Source organism: Castor canadensis, chromosome 2, assembly GCF_047511655.1.
Source record: "Castor canadensis chromosome 2, mCasCan1.hap1v2, whole genome shotgun sequence".
Taxonomy (NCBI): Eukaryota; Metazoa; Chordata; class Mammalia; order Rodentia; family Castoridae; genus Castor; species Castor canadensis.
This window is the reverse complement of record NC_133387.1, coordinates 36,159,669-36,182,886: the sequence shown is the minus strand read 5'-3', so window position 1 is coordinate 36,182,886 and position 23,218 is coordinate 36,159,669. Positions and strand designations below refer to the sequence as shown.

Genomic DNA, 23,218 nt, shown 5'->3' with positions numbered 1-23,218 from the left:
ACAAAGACTGATAAAATCTGGAGTTGGGAAGAGTCTGGGGAAAGAGATGCTGTAGCAAACTGATGGAGATTTAGCACTTACATGGAGAGTGTTTTTGCAATACCTGTCCAAATTTTAAACGCACATATCCTTTGACCTATGATTCCACTCTGGAAATATGTGCATAGCATTGCACATTATTATCATTAGGAGAAGAAACCCAAATTGCAGAGGAAAATGATGAATTATGACATACGCTTAATAATGGAGTATTATGGGTTTTTGAGTACTGCAGTCTTCTATGCATGAAAGGAAGTCAAGTGATAAAAACAAAATGTACATCAATATAAATGTTATATTTTTAAAGATCTGCATATGTATGACCACACAAAGGAGGAAGGGAAAAATATTCTTTTACACTCTGGCTGCAGACTGAGGGTTTACATGGCTGGAAAGAGAGGGGAAAACAAAAAGAGTCAAGCTACTCTGCACAGTGAAGTTACAGGAATTTGAGGATTGTTCCTTGGCAACTGGAGAGAGCAGGGCAGTGGTTCTCATTGCTGGCTGCACGTTAAAGTCACCTGCGGATCACTTCCAGCCCTCCAGGATGGAATAAATCAGAGCCCTGGGGGTTGTGGGCAGGCCTTGACAGTACTTACAATTCCTCAGGTGATTCTAATATACAGAAGGATTGAGCATGGCATCCAAACCTGGGACTGTAGGAGAGAAAGTAAGAAACCTTGCTTCATGGCAGGAGTCTGGGGCCTATGGAGGGCTAGAGAAATGGCAAGGGCTGACATTACATTTCTAAGAACAGGGAAAACTGGTTATTGAATTAAGAGTCATTTCTTACCCTATGCCTCCAAAATGTCTGAATTTCCAAGACAAATTTGCCACAGGTAATCTCTGCTACTGCTACTTTGGGGAGCAGGTGGTAGCTGGTGGGGTAAAACCCAAGTGCCAATGGGTTGTGTCAGTAGGCCACAGCAGAGGAACATCATGAGTGGTGCGACTCTCCTGCAGTCTCCAGACACACAATGTGTGGAGATGGGGTCTTCACCATGCACAGCCACTGACAGAAAGGCTGAAGACATCTTATTTGGATGACAAAAGAATGAGGAACCAAAGTAGAAGGCCTATATTTTGTAACTATAGTTAAATCTATGTTATATGTAGGTGTTGATCCTAAAAACTGAAAACAATCATAGCTCTGTAATAAAGTAGGCTCTCTGTATCCCTGGGTTCAATCAACTGTGCACTGAAAGTATTCAAGGGAAAAAATTCACAGAAGCAAAACTTGAATTGGAAAATGTGAGCACTGTGCTGAATCCACTCAGACGAAGTGACGTGTAGACGTGCCCTGTTATAGCTTCCACCATTTCACACATCCTCTGTCTCTCCAGCACTTGCTGCCTGAGCGTTGTTCACACACACTTGTTGGGGTACTATGTAGTGAGACCTATGAGAGTTGTGTCTATACTGAACATGTTATGGGCTTTCTCTTGCCATTCCCTAATCAATTCAATACAGTATAACAACTGTTTATACATCAGTTACACTGTATTACATATTATAAGTAATCTAGAGATGATTTGAAGTCTATGGGAAGCTGTCTAGGATATGAAAATACTATACCATTTTACATAAGAGAGTTGAGCATCCTTGGATTTGAGTATCCACAGGGGATCCCGGAGTCATCTACCACAGACAGTAAGGAGTAGCTGCATTGTTAGCTGTACAGCTAAGGAAGGTATTGTGTCAGGGCTGCATTTTATTATCTTTGATCTCATAAGGCAAGCTCTCTGTCAATGAGAGATGTTCTTGGAGTGATGTTTGGAAGTTTTCTCCTTTTACTTGCTACCAACTGCATTGACTATAATCTTGTGTTTTCCATCTTCCCAGTCATTCCACCTATCTTCTCACCTCTCCTCATTTTCTGGGGGCTCCAAGTTCTTCATCTTGTTTCAGCCTGGACTGGCCCACAGTCTAGAGCCAGCATCATGCCCCTCCTACGCTGGACACTCTCCCCGCCAATGGCATGTTTTCCCTTTTTTGGTTTATTCTTTCTGTTGGCTGCAGTACATTCTTGAGTAATTCCTTCAAGGTGCACGGAGGATACATTTTCTGAATTCTTGCATGTCTACGATGTCTTCATTCAGCCTTCACACTTGATTAATAGCTTGGCTGGGTATAGAATTCTGCATGAAAATAATTTCCCCTCAAAACTTTAAAGGTATAAAGCTGCAGGCTTTTAGTCTCTAGTTTTGTGATAGGAGATGTGACATTTGGCTAATTCTTTAAAAATGGATTTGGTTTTGCTCTCGTTTCACTTTGTATTTTTTCCTCTGTGAAAGCTTCTAGACTTTCTCTTATTCGTAGCGTTCTGAAATATCATACCTCAGGAACTTTTTTCTCATTAATCCTGCCTAACATTTATCAGGTTCTTTCAATCTTGACTCTCAGATTCTTCAACATTGAGAAGTTCTCTTTAATATTTGCCTCCCCTTGCTTTTTTTAGTCTTTCTTTATGACATTCTAACTAATTGATAGCCAAACCATCAGAAATTGATCCTCTATGTCTCTTATATTTTCTCTCATATTTTTTTAGTACTTTCTTCCTGGCTTCTTGAGGAAGAAATTACATCAGAATTACATTTCTGGCTCTCTCCACCCTTTACTCATTTCTCCCCAGAGAAGTTACTTGTCCAGCTGGTGAGTTTAGAGGAAGGAGTAGGCCTTGTGGGCTTAGGTTCCTTCTCTTTGGGGATCTGCCAGCCTGTGGAGAAGATGAGTTATGATCAGCTCCCACCAACCAGTCAGGGCCCCCTGAAGGGTCTCTAATACCCAGACTGCTAAAGGCTACATGAGTCATCTTCCAGGAAGCACTGTGTTTCCCAGTTCCATCCTCTGTGCAGTCCTTTTCAATAGTGGAACTGAAGTGTTTACTCCACCCATCTGCCCTTTTTGTACCTGGTTTCAAACTTAAGTGAGAAAAGAGGATGTTGTTTGTGGACCTCCTTAAACTCCATTAATCTTTTGAGCTTTTTGTTCTGCTTTTGGGAGGTTTTGTTGGCTTTCTCTTCCAAGTTCTTTCTTGTCTTCTAGTTGTCACTATTTCAAGGCCTCCATTCTTTGTTTATGGGTAGCAGTATCTTCTTGAATCTCTGTGAGGAGACTAATTAGGATTTTTAAAAATTCTCATACTAAAATTGCTGCTTTTTCTGTGGGGGTCATTTTTTTCTGCAAATTTTGGACTTTTTCATTCATGCTTCTGCATTTAATCACATGAGAATCCTTGGACTATATTTTCATATTTAAGAATGAGGTGGTAGAAAGGAATTAGGAGCTCTGATTATGTAGCTGGGACTTGTGGTTCTGGAAAAGTTTGCTTTCCAGAGAATGAGTAGGACACTGGCTATAATGCTGGGGATTTTTAAAATCTAGAAAACCTGGGAGGTAAAAATGCCAGACATCTAGGAGTTTTATTCATGGGTAAAAGGGAGGGGAGGGGTTCCTGATTCTATCTGGATTTTTCAGTTAATCCCAATTTTCAAGCCTCTGCTTCTCTCCTATGCTTTCTATACCTGAAATTTTCTCGGGGCATCTTGGTCTCCATATTGCCTGTTGTCCCATCTGATTTTTAGCTGCCATCTTCTCTTACACTTCTAGATTTTGGCTTCTCCAGCCTTCTTAGCAATTACAGTGTCTCCATTTGCTTTCCACTCTGCAGAAATATGTTGAGTTCTTTCAATTCTTTGATGATTCTTTGTTGTTGGTCTAAGCTATTTTGATTTTCCTTTTACCATTTTAATGAAGTTTGAAGGAAGAGGTGAAACTACATATGCCTTGCCCATAGCCTTACTCAGTAGGCACTTTGGAATGTTCTAGAAGATGAAGATTGTGAGGGGAGATACCTTTGCCATTTTATCATATACATTTCACCACTATCATTTTTTTTTTACTTTTTCTATTGTTCAAGTACTGTTTTTACAACAAAAAGAGAAAGAACATGAAAAAAGATCAATTATGGTGCTTTCCCTGGTGTGAGACTGAAAAGTTTATTCAGAACCATAAGGTGTTGCCCACTGCACATAGATCTTGGTGTCTACATCATCTCTTGAAATCTTGCCTGAAAGCTTTCTTGTTCTGCTTCCTCCTTTGAGACTTAAAGCAGGTTGCTGTCAAGATTCCACTTTTAGGGCTGGACATGATGGTACATGTGTATAATCCCAGCTATTCAGGAGGTATAGGTCAGAGATCATCAGTTTAGGTCTGCTCAGGCAAAATCTCTAGACACTATCTGAAAAACAACTAAAGTCAAAAAGGGCTGGGGGCTTGGTTCAAGCGGTAAAGCACCTCCAAAGACCCTGAGTTCAAACCCCAGTTCTACACACACAACAAAAATCATTTTCAGCGTTCTCTTCTCAATCACGCAGTCCTCATGGCTCTTTAGATCACCAAGTTGACCAGCACAATTCTTAATCAACCTATCCTCCTTCACTATTTGCCTGAATCCCATCTAATTTTCACCCTGTGGCATCCTGTCAGGACGTACTTGCTCATTTGCTATGACTACTTTAAGAATGACAGATGAATTTGGTAACTTGTAAGAACAGTAGTACTCTTTGGTGCTTAGCTGCACAGAAACCATCTTGAGTGTAATGTATAAATTTTCTTTCTTCTGTGGAGGAAGGGGAGTACTGGGAGTTGAAGTCAGAGCCTTGCACTCACTAGGCGTTCCCCTATCACTTGAGCCGCTCAGCCAGCCCTTGATCTATAACTTTTCACAACAAAAACTCTTCAGTGGGCTCATAATTGCTTCAGTACGAAAATCTTACTCAGCATCTTTTTATGTGGCCCCTAAATCTTTCATTTTGAGCATAAATAAGCTTTTTGACTTGCAGAAGCCATTTCTAGTTTTAGTTAACACATTTTTTTTTTCTTTTTGTGATACTGGGGCTTGAATTCAGGCCTACACCTTAAGCCAACTCTATCAGCCCTTTTTTATGATGGGTTCTTTTTTCATGACAGGGTCTTGCAAACTGTTTTCCCTGGCTCTGAGTAGCCAGGATTACAGCCTTGAGTCACCAGCACCCGGCTAGTTAACAAACATTTTGCAGCATTCTTCTTCTTCTCCTTCAAGAATTTCTATTTTCCCACATCCTCATCAGCATTCATTGTTAATTTTCTTGATGACAGCCATTCTGACTGGTGCGAGATAAAATCTCAGGGTGGTTTTGATTTGCATTTCCTTTGTGACTAAGGCTGTTGAACAGTTCTTCATGTATTTGTTAGCTATTTGTACTTCTTCTTTGGAAAACTATCTGTTCAATTTATTTGCCCATTTATTAACTGGATTACTTGATTTTTGGTATTTAGCTGGTAAAAAGTTCTCTATTCTTGTTCACTATCTCTTCATTCTGGTAATTGATTCCTTTGAGCAGAAGCTTTTTAGTTTGATGCTTGCTCTTTGCAACCTCTCTGAAGGAGGTTCATTAAATAGCTAAAAATAGACCTTCTGACCCTGCTATACCTCTCTTGAACATACACTGAAGGAGTGTAAATCAACACACAAGAGAGATACCTGTACACCCATGTTTATCACAGCACTAATCACAATTGCCAAGCTGTGGAATTGGTCTAGGTGCACAACAACCTGAGGATGAAGAAAATGTGGTTTATATATGTGATGGAGTATTATTCAGCCACAAAGAAGAATGAAATTATGCCATTTGCAGGAAAATTGATAGAACTAAAGATTATCATATTGAGTGAAATAAGTCAAGCTCAAAAAGCCAAATATCCCATGTTTTCACTTGTATGTAGAATCTAAAAGAAAAAGAAATAATAACAACAGTAATAATGGGACATGAGTGTAAAAGAGGGACTGTTGGGGGGCAATCAGTGTTGGTGGGGAGAGGTAAAAGAGAGGATACTGTGGGTGAAGAGATTTAAAGTATATTATATACATATGAAGATAGCACAATAAAACCCACCAAATACTGTTTAAAAAAAGGTGTAGGTGGGCAAGAGAATAAAATGGAGAGGGTGAGCTTGTTCAATGTACACTATATGCATCTATGAAATTTTCACAATGAAATTATCTCCTAAAAAACACAAACTATAAACAAATAAATAAATACATATGTATATATAGTATGTATATACCAAATAAATACATCTATAAATTATATATACACATATAACATACAGTATATGTGTATGTTTATGTATATATAAAACATGTAAGCACAAATACACATAACATTTTAAGAGGTTTATGAAAACTCTGAAGGTCACATCATAGGGTTTTTTTAAAAAAGAAGTTCTAGATATTAGCATTCTAAACCACAGAGACAGAGTTCTGAGTGTTTGGGAGGGGAGAATTATGGAAAAATACACATGCATTATGTGGAACAATTTCATTTTCTATGTCTCTGCCCCACTTGTTGTCAAAGGATAAGAATGAGGTGTAACATTCATTAGGTTCTTACTATATGTCAAGCTATACTAAGCACTTCTTATTCACCATTTGATTTAATCCACACAGCACATAAGGTATATTATTATTCCCATTTTATAGATGAGGGTATAGAAACACACAGAAGTGGGTCTCTTGGCAGGCAGCATGCTACCCAAGCCTGTCCAAACCAGGGTCTTTGCATTAACTCACTTGCTAGTGTTTCTCATACTGGGGTTTGCCAACCCTCAGGGTTCATGTTCTCCAGATTCAGTGAGTCCTACAAGTTTTTACACTTAATGTTTGCATATGTAATTATAGTCTAAAAAGAATTATTTTGCCAGTTATAAAGACAAACTTTTCCTATGGAGAATAAAATTGTGGTTTCTTAAGTCAGCTTTTCTGAAAACTGAGCCCAAGGCACCCTGAGGGTTTCTTCATAAGACTTCCTTAGAGAACATGAGATTTTTTTTTTCTTGTAGGTACCTGCATTTTGCTAGTTTAAACCCTGAATTGTGTCATATTAATTCTTTTCCAATCATAAAAAAGGCTTTCCACTTTATACTGTGTGAAATATTTGCCAATGTAACAACTGACTTTGCCTTAGAAATCCTATTTAGAATTTGTTTTAGGTCTTTATATGCTGTTCGTAAGCCACATTATTTAGTTAAACTTGAGTATTTGAAAAAGTGTTAGTATTTCACCATTTAGACAAGGTGTTCTGCAAAACAGCTACACTATTTCTGCTCCTATATCCATTTTCCTGAGGGAAACACACATTAAAAACATATTATTTAATTTTCAGATGCTGGCTTAAAGCCAAGAATATTTATTAACAATTAAATCCATTTGACAGGTCTACATCTCTAAGAAAGATAGAAGTTATGGAAAATTGGACCAATTTATACCTTTCAACCATACATGCTCTGGAACTAGGGAGAAAGGAATATTTATTAGCAAACTGTACAGTTGATTTGCTTATACAAAACATTTATTAACTTCAATAAGGCATTGTGATTTCTTGAGCCCCGTCATCCTTTAAAAACAGTGATTGTGGGTGGGCTTGCTTAACTAGAAAATATAAGGTGTGGAATTTATATTTGTGGCTCTCAAGAACATTATCATAGACTAACCATGTCTATAATAATTCTAATTGACTAATGAGGCAGGTCTGAGAAACATTTCCCACTAATAGTTGAACATCACATGGAACTGTAACAATTTTGTTAAGAGTTATTCCCTGTTTGGGGGCTTTGATTCTGGTTGGTTTTTTTATTCATATTATATATAAAGATGCATAACATCAAAACATGCTAGTTTTGGGTTCAAGAAGGCAGAGGTGAAACAGGTAGAACTGACATTATTTTGCAAAATGAATTTAATTTTATGAACAAAGGAAATGTGTACCCCATAAAGATGCTTGAGATTATTGGAGGGTTGGGATGAAGGGGAGGAGAATGAAATATGGCTCTTTACTGCAGTTTGGGTTTAACATTTTTCTTTCCTATGGTTATTTCTTATTTTTAAAGAGTGTAATTTCTTTTTAAATCATATTCCAGTTCTCTGATGTCACATCCTTTTTTTTTGTTTATTATTTATTATAAATGGTATCAAGGGATCTACTCTTTGAAGTCTTTATTGGAACTTAGATTTCCTTGCCTGTTAAGACTGTGCTTACATCATGTACAGTATCTATTTTCTGTTTACTCTGGAGGCATTTCCTGTAGATGGAACTTGGAAGTATCTGTTTTGGTCCAGCATCCCGTGTGTCACACTCAGGGGCCCTGGTGATCACTGTACTGACCTTGGGTGTTGCTTGTTAGGATGGAAGATGCAACAAGAAACTCTGGAGCCCCTCATCCTAGGAGTTCCTCCCTTATAAAATACAGGGCATCCGGTGAAGTTGGGGATAATTTCAATTAGCAAATTATTTAATGTGATAATTCTGGCTATGCTATTAGACCCTGTCTCCTCATATGCAAAATGTGGATAATAATGGTACCTAGCTCTTAGGTTTGTTTAAAATCTGGTGCATATGAGTGTGCATTTTATTTTACATGGCAAATCTAGTTAGGTAACCTTTCCAAGGGTACACTCAATAATAGAGCCAGTTTTCTAATTCTAGAGCCTTCCATCCTACCCTAGTATGGATGCCATCCATAGCTAAGAACTCCCAATGAGTATAGTAGTCAATCATAACATTAACTATTATCTTAAAAATACCAGTATCAACATAGTTGCCAGATGCTAATTTTCTTATAATGAGTAAACATCAGGATGCTTTAGTATATTAGTCCTTATATTCATATTTAGGGCTGAAAATGAAACTCAGGGAGGTAGAAATCTCACAATTTACCTAATAAATATATTTTAGAAATCATTTATTCAGATATACTACTTGAACTTTATATTCATAACCCTTTCAAAGTGGAGTCAAGAGAAATTAACAAATGCATAAAAATCAAAGGTTAAGTATTTAGATTTCTCCCCCACTTTTCAGTGCCTTCCTGGTGGGATCCAAATATCTCCACATGGTATTTGAGACTTTCCAGATTAGCCAAGATCAGTTTCCTTGGCCAAGATTAGCTCCTGTTAACTCTCAGTCTCCAACTCCACTTTAGATCCCTGGTCTGTCCTTGGCCTCATGAAATGCTTTCTGCTCTGATATCTTTTTATCTTAGATTCCCTACATCCTGAAAAGCAATTCCCAGTCCAAGCCATAGGAAATCTTTTTCTCCAGCTCAGACACTGGAGAAAAAGTTCTTTTGTGTTACAGGCTTTATCTCTTCACCTGACTAGCTTTTTATGTGATTTTGCTATGATGCCACTTAGCACAGCTTACATTGCCCTTGTCTCCTGACTAAAAGTTTCTGTGGTCAGGGGCTATTTTCTCTTATTTTTCCTCATACCTTACTAAGCACCCAAAATGGTGTCTTTCCTCAGGTAATTCCTTAATAAATTCTCCGCTGAACCAAATTTAGTCCAACAATGCATAGTGCTCTCAAACTGGCAGTATCATTAGTTGAAGTTTTGTGAGTCTTTCAAATATGACCACGTTGGGCAGGCTGCATTATGCGCCTGTAATCCCAGTTACTTGAGGGATGGAGGCAGGAGAATTGTGAGTTTGAGGCCAGTCTGGGCAAAGTTAGTGAGATCCCCATTTCAAAAGCAACATACAAATAAAAGGACTAGGGGCATAACTCAAGTAATAGAGCTCTGGGTTCAATCCCCACACTGAAATAATAATAATAATAATAATAATAATAATAATGTCAAGTTGCTTAAGGTGTGCTCACCAGGAAGAGCAATCTCGTTTTCAATGTTTAGAACAGCTTTTTCCCTACTGTTAGAAACTAATGCACATTCATTGTAGAAAGATTTTTAGGTGTAGATACACAAAGGGAAAAATGTCATCAGTAAAACTCCTTTCATGGGCAGCCACAGCTATTTCTTCTTATTATTCCCTTTAAATAAATAAATAAACATATATGTATATGTATATATTATATGTATATGTATATATATATATATATATATATAGAGAGAGAGAGAGAGAGAGAGAGAGAGAGAAATACTGTTTTCTTTTCCTAGATCTTCAAAAGCAGAGCTGATGTAAAAACAGACATATGCCTAACAGGCACACAAAACTGGGTTGGAACCCCCAAGCTCAGCATTTCACAATTATATGACCCCAGATTAGTCACTTCATTTCTGAGGCCCAGTTTCTCATCATAAACTTAGAACTATTAATGCTAGTTTTTATTCCTATAGAGATTTGGGGAATATGCTTTTATGAAACATTTGGCTATACTTTATAAATTAGAAAATGCTATCTGCCTCTTTTTATTAGTGCATTAGAGTACACAGAAGATGAATCTGTGGATAATGTAACATCAGTTGAATCATAACAATTCATATTGGTTTGTGCTGAGTTCTCTTATTTGAGTTACAAACAATCTTCATTTCACTAATGGGGAAGGAACTAACTTTTACTGAGCACCCACACACACACACACACACACATGGTCTATAATACTTGCCTTACACTTGTTTCCTTAAAGAACCACATATCACCTTTTCATATTATATCTGAGGAAAATAGAAACTCAGTAAGCAAAGCCACTGGAGTTGCAAGATTATACCAAGGTGGGTTTGATCTCAAATTTCATTTTTTTTGTTTTTAGTACATAAAGAGACACCTTTTGAATTTGTGGAATTCTCTTATTGTTATGGAAATTTCTAGAGTGAGTGAAGGGGGAGTATTTGATTGGACACATGGGTTATTTTGGATACATGGATATTTAAACTTGGGAAAGTTTAAATAGATTGTGATTTCTTCTTAAAGGAAAGAGTGACTGATTTAAAAGCCCTTTGCCTTGCTTGTCATTTACCTAAACATATTTTAATATAACTTGCAAGTTCTCATAGCCTGGCTTCTTTAGACCTATAAAGAACAGCTGGGGGGGAGGGTGTGGCATTTCCTTCTTGAAGAAATGTTTTCAAACCAGGTAGACTGATGTTTTTAGTTCTATTTGAAAGTAGAAAACTAGACTCCATCAAAGATAAGACACAAGAGAATATGAAAGAAAAACTATTGTTATAAAGTCTGTTGAAATGTGATAAAAACAAATGATAGTATGGCACAAAGGATTTAAATGATATTACAAAACAGAGTCATATGACAATGCTCTAAATAGCTGCTATAATAAATGAAGTAAACTGTTCAAATATTGGGGGGAATTAAGGCCTCACGTGAATGGCAGTGTTGAATTCTCACTTTTTAGCACTGGCTAAACAGAACAATCTTGTAGTAGGTTAGACTTCCCTCACCATCATTAACTCCAAGTTTTAAAAGTAGAAGATGTTTATATCAGGCAATTTATAAAATACTAAAAAGTACAAAAAAGAAAAAAAATACATTGAGGTTGCCATCAGTACTAGAAAACTGGGGCTTTCTAGAGCCAGGCCAGTTAGAGGCTTAGCTCAGGAGGCCTTCCTTCAAACATGAGCCCAGCCTGTTCTCATTCTGATTTCACAGACCTTCTGCTGGTAGAAAGGGGGAGTAAGGACTGGGGGTCTAATGACCGCAAGAAGAGAATTAGAGACGCATGTTTATCTCAATACATTTACTCTCATTAAAGTTCATATTCACTGACATCATGCATCTCCTTGAAAAAGTCTGCCCACCCACCATTAATTAAAGCCACATTTTAAAAAGTCAGTGTGTGCACTTTTATTCCAATCAAAAGTAGCCTCCTAAGTTTTGCAGAGCAGGCAGGAGAATATCTGAAGCCTGACAGCTGTTCACCTCTACACAGTGAGCAATCATGTGATTTACATTAAAATTTGTGTTTATACAGGACCTAGAATATAATAGCTAAGATCTATTGTTTTGAAGAGCTGAAATATTCAAAATCTAATATCCTATTGCACAAAATTAACATTTATTGTGACAAGTTAACATTCTTTTGGATACAGTGTAAGAACATATGCCTTTATCTTTCCAAATAAGAAATCTAACTACATATCCTGTTTGAATAATTAAGCAGCACACTCCTATCAAAGACACCACATTTTATAACTTCTATGTGTACTATCAATGTCAAAACAAAGGTCAATGTAAATTCTTTTCATCTAAATCACTGCACAAACAGCAATTACCAATAGTTGTAGGATTGCACAACCACAGTCTATATTCTTGGCAGTAGTCACTATAAGTTCATAAATTTAATGAAAATAAAGAATGTTGATTTTTAAAGTTCAAGAAAGGTACTATTTGTAAACAGTTCAGGTCACACTCATCTTATTCCATGTGCTAAGCAAGAGTTCTTTCCTTCTAACTTCCTTTAAGTGAGATTTATTCTCTCCAGGAGCCTAGTAAAAGGATTTCATCTAAACAGTTTGGTGTTCTTTCTATTCCTTCTCCTATTTAAGTTGCCCTCTTATATTGTGTTGATAAAAAACAAATCATGGTTATCTGTTTCCACTGGCAATGAGATTATCCTATAATGGTTCTGACCAAATATTTGTTTAGGTCAGCCGGTTTATGCTTTCCACACAAAGACATAAATAGCAGCATTCAGATTCTCTTGTCATTCTTGTCAAGTCGCCAGCTAGAAAGGCCTAGGTCACCAGTGAACCTGAACATTAGTATTGAAATGGTTTATTCCTAGGGTGAAGCACATCTGGACTAGGAGTTGAAACCCGAGTTGCAGTCCTGATTTTTCTACTGACTTACTTTGCGCACCTTGGGGTCTCAGTTTCCTCATCTAACAAAAGGGTGTTTGAGAGTGACTACTGACCAGATACCCATAGCACAGGAGGTTCATCCGGGCAAAGGGGTGAGGGGCCATGTCTTGCCCTGATCCTCTTACTTATCCAACACCAGAAACCACAGATAGGGGTTTTATGGTTGGAACTGGGTCTGGCTCCAAAAGACAACATTCCTGAATCCAGAAGGAAAAAACTATGCCTGATGAGCTGCTTTCATGAAAAGTTTGGGAGAAGATGTTCTGAGTCTTGATATTCCTTAGATACAAGCATTTAAAGTACCATTGCTGTGTGGGATGAAGAACTATCCTAACTCACAGATTATATCTCCTGCCCAGACAATACAGTATCCAGAGGGACCATAAAACACTTGACTGACTACAATGCCAAAAGCAATGGGTGGACTCCTTGAGCTCAGCTGTGGGAAGGAAGGTGGAGCATGGGTGGGGATCTTTCAACCCAGTCGGTGGTATTCTTTAGAACAAACAGCTCTGAGCTGGGGGGCAGTGGGAAGTTGTGACTACACAGCATTTATCGACTCTAGGAAAGATTAAGATAAGCTCTGCCTGAGTGAGTCATAAGGCCACACAGTCTTCAAAATGAGCACGGTTGCATTTCCATACCTTCCTGCCGGCTCTGTTGTTGTGAAGATTCATCAGGGCTCTGGCATCTTTCCCTTTCCGTTCTTTGGCATCTACGAACGCGCGGGCGAATTTGATCCCATAGTCAATGTTATCACTGCAGCCACCCCAGTCGAAGGTGCCCTTGCTGTCTTTGGCGGTTCCCTTCTTCTTTGGATCACAGGAACAGGATTTTAATTCTCCTTGGCTACAGGCCCTGGTGATGGCAAATACAACTCCAGCTGAGGAGATGGCGTAAACAAAGGCAGATTCCCGACTACCTGAAACAAAAATGCTTTTCTTAAAAGTGGTCTTGGAGTGTTGTTCTGAGTAAGTTTCACATAGTGGCTGTTTAATAACTTGATCTGCCTCTAAATATCCTTTGCCACTGACAAAAATGGTACTAGCATTCTGGAAAGATTCTTTTTAAAGCCAAGGTTCTTTCTTTAATATGAATTGTCAACCCCTAATGTAGATTTCTGTCAGTTTAATATCTGTTGAGCAACTCTTGTCAAATACAGACTATAAAACATAAAGATGATTCCTGGTTCCAATGAGTCTCATATGAGTGCATGCTCTGTATTAAACACAGAACTCTAGATTATCCTAGAAGAGCAGAGTGTGGCATCTCTCATCTTAGTCTCTTCACCCATAAAATACAGTCTAAATTCTTCAATTCTAACATTCATTACATAATTTTTTTTAATGTTCATGATATCACAGCTTGTCTTGGAAAAAACCTTCCATGATGGGTGCAGAAGTGGCACTTGCAGTCCCAGAAACTCACGAGGCTGGGGTGAGAGGATTGCTGGAGCCCAGGAGATGGATGCAAACAGGAAAAAACAAAACAAAACAATGTTTTCCAAATCTTCAGGCATTACTAAAGACACTCATAAGCATTTAGTTTATTGACGCTAAAATACTGAATTCAAAGGAATCTAGGTGGACAGAAGTAGAAAGAGAATTCGGGCAGTAACCAGTTGCTGGCGTTAACACAGGAGAGCTTTGGCTTGACATCAACTTTCACAAATAATTGAGAGATTGTTGAAGGCAATATGCAATATCTTTGAGTTATATACTATGTCTAACTATTAAGGTGAATTTACTTTCTTCTGGAACACCTGCACTAATCACTAGTATTGGGTAAAAGACAGTGAAAAGCTTTTCTGGAAGGAAACAAATTTACCGCCTATAATTAGACTTGGGCAAGAACCCTTTAGGGTGCTTTCTTAAAATTGTTCTTTATTAGAGAGCAGGCTACTTTCACTTACAGGCTGAAAGGTACATATTTCAGTGCAATAACTACATTAAATTATTTTAATAATCTGTAGTAACTCATAACACGGTGTTGTGGTATAGTGACAGATATAAGGCTCTTTAGGGTCTGTGTGCACCTCGTTTTTCAAGTGGGGCTGTATTTCATTGTTATTAGCATACATTTTTATTAATGGTTGCTGCAGCAAATATATTAACAATCAAAATAGAAGCTGGACAACCTAATGCCAATGCAAGGCAGAGAACCATTTGGCAACTCAATATGTCAAGACGAGTGTGACTTTTTGAACCACACAGCTGGGAGAACAAACCACCTTTTTGCATTGAAGCCCTGCTTGTTTCCGTTTGTCATTCAGTGCTAAAATTTATTATACGTCCCTTGCAATATTTGCTCTGCTAGTCTCATTATTAAAAATCAGGAAAACATATCTACACCATATTAAATGACACTTACCTCAGCCTTCAGAAAATATCTCCCTCAAAGCCTCTAACCATCAAAAAAGGACCTTGTCATGCTCTGTAGCCAGGTAAAATCTATTAGATGAGTATTTGCCATAAGTAGCAGGTAAGTGTCTCCAGAGAAGAATGTGTGGTCATGGGAGCTGTTTAAAGAGTCTCAGATCATGGTATAGGCATCATGTATATTTTAAGTGGAATTGAGATGCTGTGTAAAAACAGGTGACTAACAGATGCAAATGTGGCTTAATCTCAGGCAGTGGGTTTCAGATAAATAAAATCTTTTGTTAGTCTCATTTTATAGTTTAGAAAAATACCTTGTTCCTAGACACCCCACTTATCTTCTACAGTTTGGTTTTGGATTTGGGGTCCAGTGACCATTCTTAGAGATATCATATAAGGGAAAGTTCCTAAGTGTTTAATGTATTTATCACTGCTCTTTTTTTTTAAATTAATGATGAAGAAGAGACATCCTACACAAAGAGAAAAAAATTTTAAAAAAAGAAGAGAAATCTTATTGAGGTGCTCCTTTAGGAAAAAGATATGGCAAATGTGGATGAAAGTATGCCAGTGACTAGACAGTTTGTTGAAAGCAATAAAGATAAATTTTGTAGGTGTAGAATTAATCCTTATGTAACTTGCAAACAATTACATTAACTTGTTGCCTCAAAGGAAAAAAATCACAATTTCCTACATTTCAGAAATAATTTCCAAAGAAAAATATTATCTTTCTAAATATTTGCCATTTGTTATTCAAGCACATTATTAAATAGCTGGATATTTGTTTATTAAATAAAAATTTAGCACATTTACTGACTTTTCACTTACCTCCAGATATTTTGTTATTGTGTAGATATAACCTTAAGATGTTTTCAGTTAAGTGTTTTAGATGGATCACTAAAATGCTATGTGTGAAATAGTAGCACATATCCAGAGTTGGCTTTATAATAAAACAAATTTTGATCTTTTTAGAAAAACTGATTCTTCACAAAATGAAACAAAATCCAAATCTAAACGATGATATGTATACTTCTTGATGTGTGACTATTGAAGTTTCTCACATTTTTGGATTGTTATCTATTGGATATTACATTTTATTATATTACATTAATTATTATATTATATTATATCTTGGATTGATATCTATCAAGCAACATCTGTTAAGTACAGAAGCATGTTTTTTGTTTGGGTGAGGGGATTGTTACCTGGAAAGTCAAAACACTAGAAGTCAGAGTTTCTGGATGGTCATGAGTTGTTCAACTCTCTTTAAAAATATTTTCTCTTCTCTTTTTGGTGGACATTTAGAAGGATGATACCTTATTACCTTTTGTTTCTACATTCTTATTCAAGAATTCTGGAGATGTATACTTAAAAGGATGTTTTTAGGTTTTCTTGGTTTGTAACTAGTGACTGTCTATTGAAAAAGCAGATTACAAATGTTCCTAAAAATTGTTCTGTCTCTCTGGTTCTCTAAAGCAAAAGGCAACTGTTCTCCATTTCTCTATGACCATGGATATTTAAGTAACTGGTGTTTTTCATGCAATGATGCCGCCCTTTGCCTCTCCTATCCATCTATAAGCACACTTAGGTTTCCAAAGGAGAGTTCTTCAGAACTCTAAGATGTAAATTTTCCTCCAAGCAATTAATTGTAAAAAACAAAATCTGTGGATAACTTCACTGGAATTTCATGATTATTTCCAGGATAAGCTGCTGTAAGCAAGCCTCTAATAACCATCATAAAATTATCACTGCCAGTCATAAGAGTATACATAAATGTCTGGGAAGGACTGGCCTTCTATGAAGAATAGAAAGAAATTGTGTGGAGTGAGTGTTCTAAGTTCTGGGTATTTTGGCAAAGCACTGAACTTCATTTGAAAGAAATGTGAAGGAAGTGCAAGTTGGGATCTCTTGTTTAACCTGGGGCCTCAAACTAAGTCAAATTTGTTTGGTTTCCTCTAGTTCTGAACTCTCAGCAACTCTACAGAGTATTTTATGAACAAATCCCTAGCTTTGGCAGACATACCATCTTTGGGATCACTAGTTAAAATTGCTTCCTTTGATTTGTGATCTGAAGGGTTCTTTTTCTCAATATGGAGACAACTTAATGGATCTTAGGGGATCATTTCATGGAAGAGAAGTGCATCTAACTTGAAATCACTGCAAAATGGTTGTGAACACTTTGAAAAAGAAAAATGCTGATACATCTTAACTACTATGAGCAAATAATATGACTAAAGATTACTTGTGACAGAGATTTGCAAATTCTCTTCGACAAGGTCCAGCACTTTGATTCATTGGTGAGCTAATCTAGGTGAAGTCTTAAAATTCCATCAAGCTGAAATTTACTATTATCCTTTCAAAAATTTGCGATGTCATATCGAAACTCCAAAAGGAATGCAGAAGAGTATAGTTCTTAAACTAGAGAATAAAATTGCAGAATATCGCAGTAAATTAACTTTAGGGATACTCTAAGAGTGAGAGTACTACGCCCTTGGGGGATTTTAGAGACATTCAGTTATGCATTTGGCCTCATAAAACCCTAGGGTTGTGATGATTACATGATAGAAACACCCTCTGTTAAGCATTACCAAGTGCATAGCCTGGATGATTTTCTTGGGAATGGGGGGGGGGGCAAAAACAAGTGTAAAATTTCTTGTTTCTGAGGTTTGCACATAAACTGTTGTGTTTTCAGTCAGACTTCCCAGTAGCAAATGGGCAGTTTTATTTCTTGAAGAATGGTAATAATGCCCAGTGAGTCGGAATTATTCAAAAATAAAATCTGACTTTCAATTAATTTTCTCTGACTGCATGCTAGCTAATGAGTGACTTTCAATATTCAGAACTTTAAAGAAGTTTACTATGTAATTAGATAATGATTAAATCTCTTTCTAATGAAATGTAAATCTATGTTTTCAAGGTTTCTAGTCATCTCTTCTATAGAATAATCTTACCGACTAAAATGTATACCTGGGAAAATAATAAGTGCTTACTACAACTTCATTCAGTCATTATAATGAGTGAATGGGGTACAAGCAAGGCACAGGTAACACAGGCTAGCTCTGCCCTTATGAAATTTGAAATCTATTGAAAATAATGTTTAATTTAGATACAGGGTCATCTAAGGCTAAGGAGCCAAATGAGAGGTCAAAGGTGAATAGAGATTTGTCTCTGCTGCTTAATAATATTTTCATGATGTTTTTCTGTAATAATGATAATCTTTGATGAAAGATTTGAGCATTCTATCTGGGTCTTCTGAAGACTATTACTTTCAGGGATCATTTCTATAGTTCGCTATCTGGATCTTCTGGAAGGTTCGTGTTTCAGAAAAGGAAAAAAGGCTAAAAGAGCCCCTGGCTACTTCCTCCCTTCTAGGGACAAAATCTGAACATAAAGGGACATGCAAGGTTGAAATGCCCCTTCCCTGACTCTACCACTGGCCTCCTATACAAGACTTTAGATAAGTCTCCAGTCCTCGTCTCTAAAATGAGACAATGTCACCCTACAGCACAAACCCACTGACCAGAATGCAGTAAAAGACAAGGAGCATGTAAGAAGACTGTGTAAGGAGAGGGGCACAGGGTTGGTTGAAGGCAGGAGACTCACTTCGAAGCAGGACCCTGCCAAAGAGGCTGTGATCCCTGTCCAGGGTGTTGCAGTTCCAGCGGTGCTGGCGGAACTGGTGCTGGCACTCTGCTGTCCACTCCGTCACACCCAGGCCAATGGCACGCATCACATCTGGATGTCGGTGGCACAGCTGCCGCTGGCGGCTCACTAGGCCTGGCACATTGTCACACATTACCCTGGAGGAGCCACCTGTAGCTCTCATGTACCTGTGAGAGAGCCACAAAGAGGTGAGAACAACATGAACAGCCAGGCAGGGCTCAGCTCAAAGCACTTTGTAAATATGAATTCCTTGTCATTTTGGTAGTATTAGAAGGCAAGGGTTATTTAGTTTTAGTTCAGTGGAGAAGCAGGCAAGGGAGGTATGGTGAGTGATCTGGTAGAAGCCCCCCAAGTGGAGTGATGACTCTCTCTTAGACAGGAAGTAGGGGCCACCAGATGATGCTCTGGATAGGATGGTAAAGGCAAGGTCTACATAAAGGGGACTGAATGGGGGCGGGGGTGCTACAGTGTGTCTTGGGAGAACGCATACAGGCTGTGCTCTCAGTGACACCATGTGTCTGAACTTGGCTTTAGAGGAAGCTGCCTTTTTAGAGGCTCCTTACTCCCTTTTATTTGACCTAAGTCTTAAAAACTGTCTGCCTCTATCTAATCAACACCTGCTGGTATCTGATGTTACATTCTTCTCACAGACATGCCGTTCTTCACATTCTAAAGAATCCTTCAAATGCTTCCATTTTCTGGCTCTCTCTCTTTTTTTTTTTTTGCTTTTATAGAAAACCTTTGGAAAAAATTCTTTCTATTGTTATTAAGGACACTAAATGTTTGGAAGCATCAGTGTTATAGCTCCATAAAATACTTTTTGAAAAGAAACTTTAACAAAAATTACATCATCATTCTTACCCAGATGTTCTCTATTAGTTGTGAAATGTTTAGAAAGGCACCTTTCATATAACCCCAGCTGCCATAGGTGTCTTTTGAAGCGATCAAACAAGGAGAATGTCTTTTTCTTGTATTTTCATTATTTTATATGATCATAAAATCATTACAGCTGTGACTTCCAAAAAATATATTTAAGTGACAGCTGAGAGACAATGTGACAAAATGCCTAAGCAATAAATAATGTTTATACACCCATGGAAACAGAAATAGTCATTTTATTGAAAAATGGTCATTCTGATAAATCAATCTTTGATCCTGTGTCAGCAATGTCAAGGCTAAACGCCTTCCTGTTCAAAGCAGGCTTAAGAGGGAATTGAACCCCTCTTCCCATCAGCACTTTGCCTTGCTCCTTTGAACAGCTCCAGTGTCTTCCTAAAAAAGTCCCCTGTTCTAGTCTTTCATTTGAGTGAGCTTCCTTACGGTTGCCAGATTCTTTTATACATATATATATATATATATATATATATATATATATACACACATATATACATTTATATATATATACACATATACATATGTATACATATATGTATGTATATATGTATGTGTGTGTCCCATGAGAACCGATCTTTCTGAATAAGTATTTTAATATCTGTTCTGAAACTTTCAGATACAAGGAAGTTACAGAAAGCTCAACTTCATTTCTTTCCAAGGTCAGAAAGTTGAGAGATGGAGAATTTCTGGATGGGTAGAGACTATGTCTTTGGAACTTTAAAGGATGCTAAAATCGCTTACCGGTCAAGATTTCATCACTATGCAAAATAAATAAATCCCAGATCAAAGTACAAAGGACAGCAAACAAGTTACTTTTGGAGGTGCTGGTTCTGAACTGGGTAATATTTTGGGCACTTCAGTGTCAGTGGCTATACATCAAGGCGATAGTCCCTACCTGGAGGCAGCAAATTGTTCTTCTGCCTCACTTGGGTGAAGCATTAGGAATGTGGAAAGACGGGAAATAATACAAAATCACAGGCTTTGGGCTCTACAATTCTTGACTGCCTGAATTGGTTTATCTTGAGGCAGTGTTTTCAGGGCGCGGGGGCGGGGGAGGAGGTTGTAGTTTTCAAGGTGAATTTAACACACGTACATATGTGCTACAGCTAGAGATTAGGCATGCGAGTTTCTCAATCGGATAAAAAAAATGCTGATTTGCTGTCTCAGCTAGATCCAATTAACCAAAAATCTCATGTAAAGGGCATGTGATTTTTTGGGGGGGAGTTGTCAAAGCTGAAATGGGTTCTGAGAAAAGCCAAGGGGCGCAGCTCAGGATGTAGCGATAAGAGAGCAGCAGTAGGGGTTCGGACCAGAATCCACAACTGCCACGGCTGCTGCAGTGAACCCCTGCCGGGAAAGGTCTATGTGACCAGTAGGGTCCCCCACTCTCATCTCCAAAAATCCACCCTCGCCCTGCACCGGTTTGCATGGACTTACCACCATGAAGAGCTGACCTCAGGGGTGAGCCAGGTCAAGAGCAGAGGGAGCCAAAGCCAGATTCCACCGAGAGGGACGTTCATATTAACCCCCTTGCGTCCTCATCAGGTCAGACTCCGTGTGCGGGCGCCATGCGTGCCCCGAGCAGAAGCGCTCAGCGCCGGGAGCGCCTCGTCACGGCTGCCGGCGCCTCGCCGCGCCCCCGCCCCCCGCTCGCGTCTGCGGCGAGAGGCGAGACTCGCTGATAAAGTTTCTGAAGACGAGCCCCGCGAGCGATAAAGGCCAGCCCGGGCCGCCTCGCCCACAGCCCAATTCCCCCGGCGCTGCGAGCGCAGGCAGCCCGAGAGCTCTGAGTGCCTCCCGCACGCCTCTCTGTCCTTTTGCTCCCCGCTGGGCGCAGCCAAGGAAGGGGGCGCTGCGCGGAGCGGGGCGGGGGGCACCAGGTTTTTATAGAGGAGTGGATGAAATGATGGCAAGAGATGTCTCGGGGTGAGGTAAGGCAGTGGAGGAGGCACACCTCTGCGTGGCCACGAGCATGGTGGAGGCAGGCACCTTTAGTGAAGCTCCTGGCCAAAAAACATCAGGGGGCTGAAGCCACAGGAACGCGCGAAGTCCCCATGCCACGTGGGGAAAGGGGGAAGGATAAGGAGATAACTATGCACAAGATACAAGAACCAGAAATGATTTTCGACACATCGCTTTGCTCTTCTCCCTTACACTGAGAGATGGAGCACTTGTAAATTTGGAGCTTCTGTGTCTTTGCGGGGCAAGGTTGGGAAGGGAGGGGCGAGGCCTTGGGGGAAATGGCCTTGATTCTGACTCCCTGTATATGAAGAGCTGAAAGCGAGCGGCATCCGAAGGGTCCATGACCCTTGAGACCTCACCCAGTAGTCTCGGCCAAAGCGCCCTGCGAAGGCGCGGTTTTTACACACCCAGCTCCTCTCCAGCCCTGGCGGAGCGCTCACGATCTCGTAGGGAGGACCCAAGGTAGCCAGGCGTCCTCCAGGGAGTCCGCCCAGCCTGGGTAGCACCTCCCGCTGCCCGGGTGCTCAGCCTGTGTGCCTTGCGGAGGTAAAGGGACCCTGATCCTAGACCTGGGGCCCCGCAGAGCCGAGATAGGAGCTCTGGCCTGCGGGTGGAGCATCTTGAGCAGCCACTGGCTTGTAGCCCCGCCGTTTATCACCGGAAAGGAAGACCAGGAACTTGAGGCGACCGTGAACTGTTCCATTGCTCTTTTCCTGGGGCGGGGGACACCACCCGCCCAGAGGCGTGCCCCGGGGAATAAGGAGCGTGGGGTGGGGTGGGGGTGGGGAGAGGAGGTACAGAGGCAGGGAGGCACTTGCCTAGGAAGGACAGTTCCTCTCACCCCCACTCCGCCCACCTCTTGAGCTGGGACCCGCCAGAACGTCAGCTCTTGCCCAGCGCGATCTCGGTGAGAGGCTGGACTAATCGAAGCCCAGAGATGCCAAAAACCTGAAAGATGCTGTCATCGCCACCCCCTTCCCCCACTCCGGTCCATGGCAGGTCCGGGCCCCTCCCAGGCTGACCCAGATACATCCCCATTTGGGTCCGGAAAGGGAGGGGAGGGAAACAACCACCGCGCCACCCACGACTCGGGAAGAGCAGGGCTCTGCGCCAGGGCCGCTCCGTATCTCTGGGCTGCGACCCAGGGGAAGTTCTGCTCGGTCTGTGCTGGTCGTGAGGGAGGGAAGGGGGTGCATTTCTGCAACGCGTACGTGTGCACGCTGGGGGGGAGGGGCGTGGTAGCACAGAACAGCAATACCTCAAGCACCTCTATGCTCACACTCATGAGCTTCTTCCAGGATAAAGGAGAACAAGCTAAAACCTATCTCCACTCGCCTCTGTCTCACAGTTTCTTGAAGTAAATCTTGGAACCTATATGAGATGGTTGACCACTGAGGAATCTTAAATTGCCAAAGTTTCACATCTAGGGGTGAATGAAACAGGGGCTGTGGACGTGTATGTAGGGAAAGGTAGGCATTTGTATGCTTCTCTCATGAAGAATGAAATTTTAAAGTACCTTAAAAATTCCAACTCAAAGTTCCACCCATCTCAGCACATTGTGTCCTTATAGCTCAAGGGTGTTGGAAATACATAGAGTTTGACCATCAGCTTAGAAGCCTTTCTTCTCCACCCAGGGAAT

The 23,218-nt window shown here is 39.8% G+C and overlaps 1 protein-coding gene across 2 annotated transcripts in view; it reads right to left on the bottom strand.

Annotated features, from left to right (window-relative positions):
* Wnt2 (Wnt family member 2) overlaps positions 1-22,192 on the bottom strand; it is a 43,636-nt gene extending 21,444 nt beyond the window's left edge. Inside the window, exons 1-3 of one of the 2 annotated variants that reach the window (XM_074064487.1) lie at positions 21,055-22,192; positions 18,664-18,890; positions 13,333-13,610 (exon numbers count right to left, since the gene is read on the bottom strand). In XM_074064487.1, the coding sequence (XP_073920588.1) occupies positions 13,333-13,610; positions 18,664-18,890; positions 21,055-21,137 (588 nt within the window). In that variant the 5' untranslated portion in view covers positions 21,138-22,192. The remainder of the gene's footprint in view (positions 1-13,332; positions 13,611-18,663; positions 18,891-21,054) is intronic. The other variant, XM_020160810.2, reaches the window with a different exon arrangement.
* Positions 22,193-23,218: the final 1,026 nt, after the last annotated feature.